Source organism: Adiantum capillus-veneris, chromosome 22, assembly GCF_014529385.1.
Source record: "Adiantum capillus-veneris isolate H3 chromosome 22, ASM1452938v2, whole genome shotgun sequence".
NCBI lineage: Eukaryota > Viridiplantae > Streptophyta > Polypodiopsida > Polypodiales > Pteridaceae > Adiantum > Adiantum capillus-veneris.
The window spans coordinates 89,600,553-89,615,883 of NC_140952.1; the positions used below are offsets into that span (position 1 = coordinate 89,600,553).

At 46.1% G+C, this 15,331-nt stretch overlaps 1 protein-coding gene across 6 annotated transcripts in view; it reads left to right on the top strand.

Moving 5' to 3' along the window:
* The window catches only part of LOC147429766 (pentatricopeptide repeat-containing protein At2g03380, mitochondrial-like), a 41,201-nt gene extending 28,330 nt beyond the window's left edge, over nt 1–12,871 (top strand). For 4 of the 6 annotated variants that reach the window (XM_086496007.1, XM_086496005.1, XM_086496006.1 and 1 more), the window contains one exon: nt 9,089–12,871. In XM_086496007.1, the coding sequence (XP_086352133.1) occupies nt 9,261–12,725 (3,465 nt within the window). In that variant the 5' untranslated portion in view covers nt 9,089–9,260 and the 3' untranslated portion in view covers nt 12,726–12,871. Of the gene's footprint in view, nt 1–9,078 lie in introns of all 6 variants that reach the window. The other 2 variants (XM_086496004.1, XM_086496009.1) reach the window with 1 other exon arrangement.
* The last annotated feature ends 2,460 nt before the right edge of the window (nt 12,872–15,331 follow it).

Here is a 15,331-nt window from a genome sequence, read left to right on the forward strand (position 1 = left end):
TGAATCTGATACCATGACTGGGTACAAAAAAAGAGATGCTAAAAATGAAACTAGGAGTGCTAGTAGCTGGTACTGTGTGGGATATGTGTGATCATTGACACAATGGGTGCCTAGTACAAGAGGGTGATATAATGGGCCGTGAGTCTATCCTCATCTGTACTCTGAATGGCGAGATAGTATGGCTCGAATCCTCAGCTGCAGTCTTCGTCAATGCTATGAAGCTCCTTTCCTTAGTCGTGGGTGTCTCGATCTCCCTAGCTCCAATGCTCTGTCAATGAGAGTACCGCGGGTGTGAGTAAGAGCTGATCTTTGCAGCTCTGGCTGCTCCTCTGTCAGTCTAGTGTTTGGTGTGAAGAAATCGGTAATCTGTCTCTGGGATTCTCTCTCTTTAGATCTCCTCAGTATGAGAGAGAGAGAGAGAGAGAGAGAGAGAGAGAGAGAGAGAGAAATGAAATGAAATGATATATTAACGTCTTCAAAAGGCCAAAATGACCTATGAGACCATCAGATACAAAGTGGTGAATCTAATACAATGTCTGAAGTACAAGTACAAAAAGTACTGAATGTAAAAAAATGAAAACTGAAAATGAAATTTGAAATGTGAAAATGTAGAGTAGGTTCTCAATGACACTCTCAGTGTCGTGCTAGAATGCCTCTGATCCTTTGCTGGAGTATCCGTGGATGGAGTGTGCTCCTGTGTCTCGGTCGTGGTCGTCTCGATCTCCTGAGCTCAGTCGCCCTGTGAATGAGGGTGCCTTTGGTATGAATGTGGGTACAACCCTGTGCTGGTGGTTGGTCTCCTGGCTCCCTCGATCCAAAGAAGTCTGTGATCTGTCTCTGTGAGTGTCGTACTCCATGTCTCCTCAGCAGACTATCTCTATGTCGGTGTAGCTCAAGTAGATATAAGCCAAGGCATCTCTGATCCTGATACCTCATGACTCTATCTAGGGGTCCAAAACGCTCCCCCCCTCCCTGAATAAGCAATGGAAGCGCCTTCGTATCTCATAATACACAGTGCAGTGGCATATGTAGTGTAGCTTTGTCTCTAGCTCTCTATTGCATAGTTGGCATATCCTAGACTCCGGTGGTATCCCTTTGAATCTACCCGTCTCAATCTCCAGCTGGTGTGAGGATGTGCGAATCTGACCAATAGCACATCGTAGACCATGAGACAAATGAGTGTCCATGTAGCTCGGACGAATCACAAACCCATCTCCCGAAAGTTGGAGAAGATGCTCTTTGTAGAAAGCCATCTTCGTGCCCAACTCCTGCATCGGCTCTACCCATGTCCTCCTGGTGTCCAATTGTATAAGATCCTGACGAATGAGTCTAATGATCTCCGTCCGTGTGACTGGCAGGGAGGGTGCATCCAGGGACTACTGAAAAGGAGGCAATCTATCCATGTTGAAACCATGCCTCTGAAACCATGAGGTCATCTGCGCATACCAACATGATGCATCTCCCTGCATCGCTAACTGTCTAGAGGACTCAAGAGCCAATCTAGTATATCTGCCTCTATGTGTATCCCATAGATTGTGCATAAAGGACACTGATCTGGTAAGAGCCTCAATGGCTATAGGAGGGGCGGCTACCTCCGCTCGAATAATCTCATGTGGTACGGAGGCCTTGGCTCTGATCATCCGGGATATCATAACTACCAAGGGTCTCTCCATGCTCCTCCAACTGTCATGATTCACATATGGTCCCCAAACCTAGACCCCATAAAGTAGAGAGAGAGAGAGAGAGAGAGAGAGAGAGAGAGAGAGAGAGAGAGAGAGAGAGAGAGAGAGATGAAATGAAATGAAATGTTATATTAACATCTTCAAAAAGGCCAGAGTGACCTATGAGACCAAATTGATACAAAAGTGGTGAATCTCTTACAATGTCTGAAAAGTGTGTGTGAAAATAAATGCGAAAAACTAAATACAAAGTATTAGATAAACTTCTTAGGAGCATTCTGGGTGTTTGGCTAGAATGCTTCTAATCCTTTGTTGTAGTCTCCTCCGGTGAAGTGTGCTTCTGCATCTCGGTCATGGTCGTCTCGATTTCCTAAGCTCAATCGCCCTGTGCATGAGGGTGCCTTTGGTATGAATGTGGGTACTCCTTTGTGCTCGCTGCTGGCCTCTTGCTTCTCCTTCCATTCCTGCTTCTCTCGATCCGAAGAAATCTGTGATCTGCCTCTGAGGCTGTAGTGCTCTTTGTCTTCTCATTAGATTATCCCTGTGCCGATGTAGTTCCAATAGGTACAGGCCTAAGCACCTTTGATCTTGGTATTGCATGACTCTATCTAGAGGTCCAAAGCCTTCTTTGAATAGGTAATGAAAACGCCCACGTATCTCATAGTATACAGTGCAATGGCATATGTAGTGTAATTCTGTCTCCGGCTCCATTCCGCATAACTTGCAAATTCTGCTCTCAGGTGGGATTCCCCTAAATCTGCCAAATTCAATTTCCAGCTGGTGTGAGGATGTACGAATCTGACCAATAGCACATCTCAAACCATGAGACAGGTGGGTTTCCATGTAGCTTGGGCGAATCACAAAACCATCTTCAGATAGCTGTAGGAAGGTTTTCTTTGTCACGAGGCGGTACCACTTGCCAATAGAAAAGAACAGACTGAACAAACTTTTAGCACTTCAATAACAACTGAACTGAGAGAGAGAGAGACGACACGCGACACGGAGTGGCGGAATTCCACCCCAAAAGAGTATTGGCCCCAAACCTTGGCGCCCCTTTCGGTATTTCTTTATATTGCATCATCGAAGTACAAGCCGGTACTCCAAACTCTGCACCTTCTCCAGGAAGCATGCCAAAGAATGAGCCCTAGCCTCATATTTAAAGGCCCTTGGCCTGAAAAGCAGTTTATATGAAAAGCTTTCAAACTCAAAAGCTTCTCGTCCAAAAAACATAAAAAGTTTTCAAAAACTTCTGGTCCAAAAAACAATGCCAAAAGCTGCTAGCGCAATTTACGGAAATCCGTACAGCCTGCCACGTCATCAGCCAGCGCAATTTTCGGAATTTGTCTGCTGCCTTAGGGTTAGGGTTTCCAGAATTAGGGTTTCTGGCAGAAATCAGGGTTGCAGGTTTTAGGGTTAGGGTTTTCAGAATTAGGGTTTGCAGCAATTAGGGTTTCTTGCAGAAATTAGGGTTTGCAGGTTTTAGGGTTAGGGTTTTCAGAATTAGGGTTTCAGCAGTTAGGGTTTTTTTGGCAAAAATTAGGGTTAGGGTTTCTGCTCTCGGGCAACCACATCATCACTTCTTCTGTTACTTGTTCTTCTTAGGGTTTAGGCCCCTCAGCCGACATTTGCAAGTTGGCTCCCTTCTTCAGGGCTTTGACACGTCAACAATTTGTTACATTCTTTGTAGTCGGCCATCTTCCTGCCCAATTCGTGTGTAGGGTCTACCCATGTCCTCTTAGTGTCCAACTGTATAAGATCCTGGCGGATGATTTTATTAATCTCCGTTCGTGTGATTGCCAGTGATGGAGCCTCAAGAGAGTATTGGAAGGGGGGTAATCTTTCCATACTGAACACGTGTCTCTGAAACCACGAGGACAGTTGCGCATACCAGCATGATATATCTCCTTTCATTGCTAATTGTCGAGAGGATTCGAGGGCCAATCTAGTATATCGGCAATTATTTGTATCCCATAAACCATGTATAAAGGACACTGATCTGGTAAGAGCTTCAATTTCTATCGGAGGGGCAGCTAGTTCCGCTCGGGTAATCGCGTGTGGTACGGAGGCCTTGGCTCTAATCATTCGGGAAATCATAGATACCAAAGGTTTCTCCATTGACTTCCAATTATCCTGATCCACAGATGGTCCCCAAATCTGGACCCCATAAAGCATAGCCGAAGCCACCACAGTATCAAAGAGCCAAAGTTTTGTTCGTGGTTCCTGAAACTGCACTTGTGAACACATCCTCTCCAACCCTCCCAAGGCCGCTGAGGCTCTGGACAATCTAGCATCCGCTGCTTTCTTAAGAGTAAACTTCGGTCCTGTAAATACCACACCAAGGTATGTGTATGCATCTGTGTACTCTACTGTATCCTGGCCATATGCAAATGTAGGTGCCAATCTCCTAACCCACTGCGGTGTGGTGTTAAACACCATAACTTTGGTTTTACCCAAATTTACCGACAGTCCGCGGTCCTCCGCGAATTTATGTAATGCATCTAACTACCTTTGCATTCCATCTGGTGATTCTGCTATCAATACAATATCATCTGCATATAACAACAAAGGGATCCATGACTGTGCAAGTTGAGCACCTCTGTCACCCTCTCTATCAATGTAATCTGATACCTCATCTATATACATACCAAATAAAGTAGGGGACAGTGGGCATCCCTGCTTTACTCCAACGGTGGAATGAACAATGTCGGAGTCCCCTTCTGGAGTACGTACATAGCCAGTTACTGACCCGTATAAGGCGATGATCCCCCAGATAATCTCTTTGGGGACCCGTAACTCTTGCATTCTGCGCATCAATCTGGCCCTTGGTATTGTATCAAAAGCTTTCCTAAAATCCACAAAGCAACAATACATCCTTCTCCCGCTTGCTCTTCCTTCCTCAATAATGGTTCTGAGAGTAAGAATATGATCTAAAGTGGAATAACCCCTCCTGAATCCAGCTTGTCCTGTTGCCCTTATGCCCTCATTCTCTGCCCATCTACTCAATTTTTGTTCCAGAATGGATGCGTACAGTCGGGTCAATGTGTGTCCCACCATAATGGTACGGTAGTTTCTGGGTATCATAGGATCCCCTGACTTGAAAATAGGTACGATAATAGATAATTTCCAAGATCAGGTAATCCTTCACACATGACCCGATTAAACAGACGAGCAAGGACTTCTGAAAGTAGATCCCTTGCATGGGTCAGATGTTCTGCTACTAGACCCTCATGATCATATGCTCTTCTTCTCTTCATCTTATCAATGGCTTTTTCCACCATTTCCGTAGTAAAGAAAGTACTAGTAGCAGGGCATGGCTCTAGCGGATCTGGTAATGGAGGCTGTCCAGATACCGTATATAATGATGTTACATATTGACCCCAAATCTCAGGAGAAGTAATTGTCGGAGGTGATGAGTGCTCGTGAAATAAACGCCAGGCCTCATGCGAGTCTTGACTCAAGAAGAGCTGATATAAATCCTTCTCCAGTTTGGCTAAAAATGCCCTTTTCTTGCGACGTACTATACGTCGAAGAGCAATCCGAGACTGCTTATATGTGATGATCCCAAGTGTAAGCTCTTTTTGGACCTGGGTTCTCGTCTCTCTGCATTCCTCGTCGTACCAACTGTTTTGAGGCATGTTCCCAGATCCTCTCTTCTGGTCAGGCTGAGTATGTGGGTATGCCTCTTGTGTTGCTCCATGTAGTATCTCTGTTAGCTGAGAAGTAATCTCCTCTACAGTATATACTGGCTCTGCTGACCACATCCTATTATAGATCTTTTCCACATAGATTGAATCGGTCTCTGGCGTGAAAGTATATCTTGTGTGTGTCTTCTTCCTTTGTACTTGAGAGACATTGTATTGGAAGGAGATTGATAAGGTCAAGAGAGCATGATCCACTGCAATCCCAACCGGTCTGGGTCCCACCTTAAAGTCCTCGATACTAGAAATAAAGCTTGGTGAAGTCATGACATAATCCACTGTACTGGCCCCATGCCTGTGCGGGAAGCATGTGAACCCCCTAGATAAAGGGAAATACTCTAGACCATTAAGTATGGCCAAACCATGTGTAGTTGCCATTTCCATGAGATGTCTCCCATATTCAGTGTGTTCTTTATCCTGTGAGTTTCTAGTAAGCCCCTCCTGTGATAAATCCACTTCTTTGAGCATTTCCTCAGAAGTATCATAGAATACTGCTTGAGAGTTGGCTGTTCTGGCATTAAAGTCTCCTAAGAGAACGATGTCTCCATCTCTAGAGAACTCCCATATGTCATTATTCAATATGGAGAAAGGGGACTGTCCTTTAGGTGAGGAGTAGATTGATGTACTTGGAGGGAAGTAGCATATAGCGGTATATAGAAATCTACCTGTCTCGGCTCTCATTCTCACCCACATATATCTTGCTTGTTCATCTTTCCTGATAATCTATAGTAGTGGTTTCAGCTCCTCTTTAAATAAGACTGCTACTCCTCCTGAACCCCGGCTACCTCGCAGAGATCTCTTGTCTGGTTGACCAACTGTTTCCCATAAATACCCCTTCACATGTGGCATAAGCTGTCCCGGTATATGGTGTGTCTCTGAGTAGAAAACTATGTCTCTGTCCCTAAAGCTGTCTTCAAAGGCACCTACATCTAGCCTACATGATCCATTACAATTCCACGCCGCTATCCGGAGCGTCGTCCCATAGGTCTCGCACCGTGACGCGTAACCGCGAAACGTTTCAAGGCCGAAACGTTTCACCATGAAACATTTCAGTCCAAAATGAGAGCACAGTGAAATGTGAGAACGAAACGTGCGTTTAGCGACTTTGAAACTAAAACTATGGTAACTTTTTGTTAGTGAAACGGCTTGTGTTTCACTTAGTGAGCGAAACGTTTCAAGGCCCGAAACGTTTCACCTGTCCTGACCTGTCGAAACGCGTTTCATGGTGACGTTGGCACCGTCATGATGAGCGCTTTTCCAGAACCACTACTTTCCCTCCTCTATAAAAGGCGATTTTCCCCTTTTCTCTTGCTGCCTTGATCTCTGGCATCAACTCTTGCATGTGTGCCACTTGTGCCAATGTAAGGTCATCTCCCAGGAAAATACCGGTTTTCTTAAGAGTTGGCCTCTTCTTTAGAAATTCTTTCCTTATTTCTATATTCGGGAAGCGGAGAATAAGTGCCCTATCCTTTACGTTTCCCTTCTCGTCGATTCCTTTCTTGCCCACTCTCCATGCACTTGTGTGAGTAGGCTCTGTGATGCCCATGCGTTGTAGCAGTTCCCTCACTTCTTCATCTACATTCTCTTTGTCTTTGACTCTTGTGACCCGCACATGCAGAGCCCGATTCTTCCTTTTCTGCTCTTCCTCAATGGTCATATTAATAATGGTGGAGGTAGGTGTGGTCTCAGGCATCTGTGCCTTTCCTTTCTTCGCGTCTTCAATCCATTTCTCTGCTTCGTCAACCTTTTCTTGTGTCTTAACAAGACGTTCCGCCCATGAAGATGCCGTTTTCGATTTCTGTTCATCTCCTTCCCGTAGAGCTTTCATATGATCCTTCTTGTCCTCGAGCTCCTTCAGCACCGAGGGTTGGTCGTCTCCCTTCTCCTTAGTTGCAGATTTGCAAGCCGCAAGTTCTCCTTTTAGCTCCTCGATTATTGCATCTTTTTCCCCCATGTGCTTTTCCATATTTGTTCTCCATGCTTCAAAACTTGCTACTGCATCATCGAGTTTCTTTTGCATAACGCATTCTGTTACATTTACTTCGGCCTTGATTAGGTTTCGTAATTCCGTTTTCACGATCTGAATTTCCTCATTCTGTATCCCCCGGATCTCTCTCCTTAGTTCTCTCATCATGTCTCCATACATGGAGTTCCTATAGCTCTCAGCGTTCGCGTGCATTTCCTTCCTGATGTCATCCCTCATATAGTTCAGCTCTGATTTGAGCATCACCTGGACCTTCTCCATCAATAGCTCATCATGTATCCTTGAGGTTTTCCCAACTCGTAAGGATCTTGGTGATAGTACAGTATCTCTGTTTCTCCGTTTGAAAGTAGCCGTCGTCTTTTTTGGGGTGGTGTAGCTATCGACACCCGGCCCTTCCCCTTCGGTAGGCGGATCCATTGAACCCGAGCCACAAATGTGGTGTAGGGTACTAGGGTGAGGGACTTTAAACTTTAACGTAGGAGATATTTGTCTCTGCCTCTGTTTGTAGGTTGCTGCGAGAGAGAGAGACTACATCCCGCTGCAGAGGGAGAGAGACCTGCTCGCGTAGGACAGCAGCGGAGTAGGACAGCAGCTCGAGTAGGAGGTCGCAAGGGACAGCAGCTCGCGTAGGACACCAGCACGTAGGATGTCTCGCTTAGGATGAAATGAAAAAATCGCGTAGGATGTAAGTGAGAAAAAACGCGTAGGATGTAAGTGAAAAAAAAAGTGAAAAAACGCATAGAATGTCCAGCGCGTAGGGTCACCAGCGCGTAGGATCACCAGGTCGCGTAGGATGTCCTTCGGGGCCCCCCTCTGCAGAGAACTCTTCTGCTCGCTCAGAACCCGCTCGCGTGGGCATCTACGCTGCTCGCACAGAGAGAGAGAGAGCAACAGAGGGAGCGGGAGCAGCAGAGGAGCGCGAGGGGGGGGGGGGAGGTGGGACTGCAAGGCAGCGCCTGCTCTTGCTCAGCTCCAAGCTGCACGCTGCCTTGTTCACAGGCTGCTCGCATCCCATCGCCTAGAGAGAGAGAGAGAGAGAGAGAGAGAGAGAGAGAGAGAGAGAGAGAGAGAGAGAGAGAGAGAGAGAGAGAGAGAGAGAGAACAATGATGTGGTAGACCGTATTTCCCATCGCAAATCACGCTGCCATTTGGGAGATGCTGATGTGGCAGCTGGGAGGTGCTTTTTGGCATCAGCTATGAAAGTGTCTGACTTGCCAAGGTTTTGGGCCTTGTGTTTTTAGGAGTTAGAGCTTTTGAGGGCGCTAGCTTTTGTAACAGTTTCTTTTGGCCTCGGTGCCTATAAAATAATGCCTTGGGGGTTCCTTATCGTCAGATCAATGCATTGTTGCACATCTGCAGAGTGACTCCCTGGCAGTTGTACTCTATGGATTATTTGATATGAAAAAGTACCGGAAGGGCCAGACTTTGGGGCGAGTGCATTTAGGTGGAGAATTCCGCTCTACCATGTCTCAGCTTCCCCTTCTATTGTGCTAAAATCTAAAGTTGTCTCCCACCGCCTGGCTAGTTTCACTAGGCAAGAATTCTATCTACGTACAAGTTGAGAGAAATGTAGATTGTACAACGAATTTTTTTGTAGATACAAATTGTTCCTATCCCACACGTTTTATGTGCTGGCAAAAATGTCTTATATGCAGTATGGTTAGTGACAAGTTTGCAAAGAAGAGCCTGATTTTGTAAATTTATGCTGAGCTGGCAGCATATTGCAGGTACCATCATGCTAGGTTTGAACAAGGTAGTCGGCTTTGCTTATGAAGACAAGTTGTAAGTGGTGTAATTGGGGCATCCTGGATTCCAACACAATAAATGGCTTCGCTCATGAAGACAAGGAAAGATCTTACTAATGTGGGTGGTGCCCTTGAGCTGATTGCAACACAATGAATGGCTTTGCTCATGAAGACAAGGAAAGATCTTACTAATGTGGGTGGTGCCCTTGAGCTGATTCCATCATCATGTGATGCCAGAGTGAGTTTAGATCTGAAAGCTGGCAACGAAGAGTCAAATATTAGGGCCTTATCCAAGGCATTGAGGTTAGGAGGGGCTCTGTTTCTATTGAGCAAATTGGATGATAGGGGCATTCGTAAACGAGTGGAAGACTATGCATCTATTTTACATTGCTGTGTAAGAGTAAAGGATCTGGAAACTGGAAAAGTAGTGCACTCTTTTATCATTGAAAGTGAGCGTGAGCCAAGTCTTGTGTTATTTAATGCCCTCGTAGATATGTACTGCAAATGTGGGAGTGTCGTGGATGCACGTAGTTTGTTTGAGTCCATGCACAAGAAGGATGTTTTTACATGGACCACAATGATCGCAGGTTATGCCATACTTGGTCCCCCAGAAAAATCGTTGGATCTCTTTTGGAACATGGAAAAGAAAAATGTTCGCCCAGACAAAGTAACTTTTTTAAGTATCATAAAGGCGTGCGCTAAGCTGAAATTGTTGGAACATGGAAAACGAGTACATGCCTCTTTAAAACAGAGTGGAATTGATCAAAATTTGCTACTAAAGAGCAGCTTGGTTGACATGTATGCCAAATGTGGAAGTATAGATTTCGCTTTGCAAGAATTCAAGGAGATGCCAAGGAGGGATTGTGTATCATGGAATGCAATGATTTCTGGTTATGCACAGAATGGCTGCTTTGAAGATGCCCTATATTTTTTCCTTAAGATGATGAAAGAAGGTTTTGAACCAGATAAGATTACCTTTGCAAATGTGCTTAAGGCATGTGCGAAATTGCAGATGTTAAATCATGGCATGTGGGCTCATAATTTTCTTGTGAAGCAAAAGCTGGAAGCAGACATCTTTGTGGGTAGCACTTTGGTTGACATGTATGCAAAATGTGGAAGCATAGATGATGCTTGGAAAGTTTTCAACACAATGCCTAGAAAAACTGAGGTTTCATGGAATGCAATGATTATAGGATATGCACAACCAGGATATGCAGAAAAATCTCTAGCTTTATTCTGGAAAATGGAGCTGGCAAATGTTACTCCAACAGCTATAAGCTATGTTGGTGCATTCAAGGCATGTGCAGTTCTTGGAACTCTTGAAGAGGCCAAGTCAGTCCACAGAAAGTTTGCTAATAGTAAAATCATAGCGAACTTGATATTGAAAAATGCTCTTGTGGATATGTATGCAAAATGTGGTGACTTAACTGAGGCTCGTCAGGCATTTGATAACATACAAGAAAAAGACATAGTCTCGTGGAACGCATTGATTGCGGGGTATGCGGAACATGGGCCTAAAGAAGAGGCTATACACCTTTACGATAAGATGCGAAAAGGCCTTCAACCTGATAGAGTGACTTTTCTGAGTGTTCTAAAGGCATGCACAAGCTTGCCTTCACTTGAACAAGGAATATTGGTGCATTCCCATATAAGGTGCAGCCATTTGGGATCTGATGTATTCGTTGCAAGTACTCTTGTAGATATGTATGCTAAGTGTGGCAGTCTTGAAGAGGCATGTAAAGTTTTTGATGGAATGCAAGAAAAGAATGAGGTGGCATGGAATGCCATGATTGCTGGTTATGTACAACATGGTCATTTGGATCGAGCTTTCAAGCTTTTTCAGAAAATGGACCAAACCAGAACAAAACCTGTCAAGATCACATACTTAAGCATGATCAAGGCATGCTCGAGTCTAGGTAACACAGAGAAAGGCAAGCTTATTCATGCCTTTCTTGCTTTTAGTGGTTATGAGGCAGATAAATTCATTCAGAACAGTTTGGTTGATATGTATTCCAAATGTGGGGAGGTAGATGATGCTCAACATATATTTGACGAACTGGAGGAAAAGAACCTGGTTTCTTGGAATGCCTTGATTTCAGGATTCGTTCAGCAAGGCCGGATTGAAACTGCCTTTGACCTTTTTGAAGAGATGGAAAAGACCAGAATTGAACCAAATGAGGTAACCTTTCTCACAGCAATAAGGGCATGTGCAAGTCTTGCACATCTGAACCATGGCATGCGTATTCATTCCTGCATTGTGCAAGGTGGCTATGAATCCTTTCCATACGTTGAAAATTCACTTATTGACATGTATTCGAAGTGCAGGAGTGTGGAGGATGCTCGACATCTTTTTGATTTATTGTCCAAAGAAGACTTAGTAACCTGGAATGTTATGATTGCTGGATATACTTCCTCAGGATTGGATGAGGAAGCTTTTAAGCTTTTCCAACAAATGGGTTCTCAAGGTCTGCAGCCAGATGAAGTAACACTTTTGAGTTTATTGAAGGCCTCGGGAAGCCTTGGAAGTCTGAAACATGGCAAAGAGGTCCATGCCCTTATCAAAAGGAATGGCCTGCAGTCCAATGTTGTGGGAAATGCGCTCATTGACATGTATGCAAAATGTGGGAGTTGTGATGATGCTTGTGATGTCTTCAAAAGTCTTTCCCTACGGGAGGTAGTGTCATGGAATGCTGTTATTTCAGGATACCTCCAGCATGGGCATGCAAAAGAAGCTTTGAATTTGTTTCAAGAAATGAAGGAAGATTGTCACGTGCCAGACAGGATCACATTTCTGAATGTTCTCAAGGCTTGTGGAACTTTGGGTTATTTGGACCAAGCAAAACAGATACACAAATCTGCTGAAAACTTTTGTGTAGAATTTGATCTTTTTTTGAATAATACGCTCATTGACATGTATGCGAAGTGCGGAGATGTTGATGCAGCAAGGCAAATCTTTGATGACATGCACGAGCGTGACTCAATTTCATGGAATGCTCTTATGACTGGGTATGCTCAACATGGGCATGTAGAGGAAACAATCGAGTGTCTTCACAAAATGCAAGTAGAACAGAAGCTTGATCACGTCACGTTTGTCGCCACATTATCGATGTGCAACTATGCAGGGCTTGTTAATGAGGGTTTCTACCATTTTGATTCTTTGTACAGCGAACATGGCATCAGCCATACTCAAGAGCATTGTGCATGCATGGTAGATATTCTATGTCGTGCAGGACGCATACTGGAGGCAGCAGAATTCATCAGAAAAATGCCATTTATTCCCGGTCCAATCGTGTGGATGGCTTTACTAAGTGGTTGTAGGCTTGGCAGTAGTCTGTTCCTGGCAATCAATGCAGCAAAAAGTATCTTGGAACTCCAGCCTCAAAATACTGCACCTTACGTGGTATTATCTAACCTTTGTGCTTTGGTAGGAGATCGGCAAGGTGCCAACAACTTGGAATTGGTAATGAAACTGAAAGATGTCAACACACTGGATAATAACAGCTCCGTTTGTATAGGTGATCAAGGGAAGGACTTCAGCTTAGAAGCTACCTCATGTACACTAGAATCAATTCACTCGCAGTTACGTACACTATTTTTTACATTGAATGGTCTAAGCTGACTTAGGTAGGCATCTAATGTTTACAAATTCAGAGGCATTTCGGTTGCCATTTGAACCTATATCCACAGTGCTTTTCATTGTCATGTAAAGAAGCATTTATCCTCTTCTGACAGCTAATCATTTTTTGCAAGACTGAACATGACAAGATTGGTCTTTCTTTAAGGGTATTCTTAGTGATAGATATCAAGAATGGCTTCTTAATGATAGCCACAAGAGATTGGGATCGCTGCTGCTGCTCCCCCCCCCCCCCCCCCCCCCCCCCCCCCCCCCCCCCCCCCCCCCCCCCCCCCCCGCGTGGGTCTTGCTTGGCTGATTTCGTCAGCACCTTCGACATGCTTGGTCCAACAGAGGGCCATCGTTCGTCGACGTCACTTTGCCCCTTCTCCACAGTAGCAGACACTGATGGAGGCTCATGCTCCAGCTCAGAGGGACTCTTAAGAAGCCCCCTCGCCCGACCCTGCAGAGCCCACCATTCGACTTGTTCTTTTGGCGACAGAGCAAGCAAGGCTCGTAGCAGAGGTGGAACGCCTTTAGGAGATGACGATTCTTGGCACCACACCAATAGAGGGGAGGTGCGTGATCTTCTCGAGACCCGCCTTCTCGTCGAGGTGGACAAGATCTTGGATGTTCAATTCCTCGGACGCGGCTACTATCAGATAGAGTTCGAGACCTCCGAGATTGCGCCCAAGGTCATCGCTATGAGCCCCTTGGCCATCCGAGCAGTTCGAGCCCACTTTCGATAGTGGAGGCATGGTTTCGATCCAGCTACAGATGTTCTGGTAGAGGAGGCAGACCTTCTCATCTTTGTCTGCTTTCCCGGTTTGAGGAGGGAGTACCTGCCACTCTTATCCAGGATAGGCTCAGAGATTGGGACTGTCGTGGAGACACCTTGCACGACAGCCCTGTAGCTGCCAAGGCGGCCGGCATCCCCACAATACATGTTTTGGTTCGGGACACCCACACTCTCCCGAAGGTCATTCTACTACCTCGGATGAGTGGAGGTTGTGGTTCCGTCAGAGCGTGGAGTATGCGGGCCTCCCAAATCGCAGGAGACCTCGACCCACAGCGCATGCGCAGTCTCCAAAGGCTGAGCATGCCTAGCAGCCAAACACACAGGACCAAAAGGCTGGTACCTAGACTGAGACCAGCGATCAGGCAGCTGACGGTTGGTAGCAGGTGCCTGGCCGCTGCCGATAGAGGTGGGCTCGCCCCACTGCTCCCCCTGGTGGCCGACCTTCTGCAGCTCAGCAGCACTGGGTTCTTACTGGGAATCATTTTGATCCCCTTCAGCAGGACCCGTCTAAGGAGGCCCCGTCCACTTCCGTTCCTCCACCTCCACCTCCTCCCTCAGACGCTACTGCTCCGCCTCCCCCGCCTCCTCTCCCTCCCTCACCTCCACCTCCGCCTCCCGTCCCTCCTCTCTCTTCGGTGGGGCCCATAGCCTCATCTCCTGACCCCTCCTCCACTTCTCTTGGTAGTGCTTTCGCTACGAGCCGTGTGGCTCGAGAGGGATAGCCCCACTTGAGGCCGCCTTTTTTGGTGCAGACTTCTCCTTTTGCAGCACTCCCTAGAGGTTTGACTAGCTTTGACATTCATAGATACTCGGACTTCTTCGACTACAGCTTCTTGGGCGACTCTTCTCCTGACTTGGAGGAGGCTTGCTTTTGAGTCTACGTCCTCTTTCTTGCAACTAGAGGCATTGAGGCTTTGGACAGAGCGGTGGGTTTCTCCTTTCCGCTGTGCGGTAGGGATTTTTCAAAGTTGACCCAACACACAGTTCTTCATTGGCTCCAGATTTAGGCTAATGAGTTCTCACACCACATAGGGGACTTAGGGGTGATAGATTTGGTGCAGACACTTTGGCGGGACAGTCACTCCTTTCGCACTTGTATAGAGGTCGTTCGGATGCGGATTACTCCCCATCTAAACCGGCCTCAAAGATAGCGAGATTGGTTGCTGTGGCAGCATTTTTTTTCTCTCATCGACTCCAAGAGGATCATCTCATGGAATGTGCAGGGATTAGGAGGGCCCCAGTTTTAGCGTCAGAGGGATCGGTTGCGTCAGGAGCTTCAGAGATGCCTTGTGGGTGGTGAGATTGACATTCTTATGCTTCAGGAGCATATCTTTGTGAGAGCCGCATTAGACGGTGTGGTCAGATTTTGCATGGTTGCTATGAGACGTTTTGGTCAGCTGCATTTGGATCTGGAAGCATCCAAGGAGGGGTATGTATGACTATTGCGGATTTTTTGCAGCAGGCCATTGTGGGCAGAGGGATTATTGTGCCAGGTAGGGCTAAATGGATCACTATACAGGTTCAGGGTTACCTCATGGGCTTCCTGAACATCTATGCGCCCAATGTGGCGAGTGCACGTGCAGAGTTTTGGTCTCATATTGTTGAGTCTCTGCCGCAGGCAGATCAATGGTGCATTGGGGGTGACTTCAACATGTCTGACAGGATTGGAGGTAGCCATACTAGTGTGCATGGAGTTGAGTTGGCAGCTTGGGAGAGGCTATGTATGACTTTGCAGGTTTCAGATGTGTGGCAGTATTCTAGCTTTGTGAGGCCTCCAGACAGCCTGGATAGATCGCTTCTACACTAGTGACCA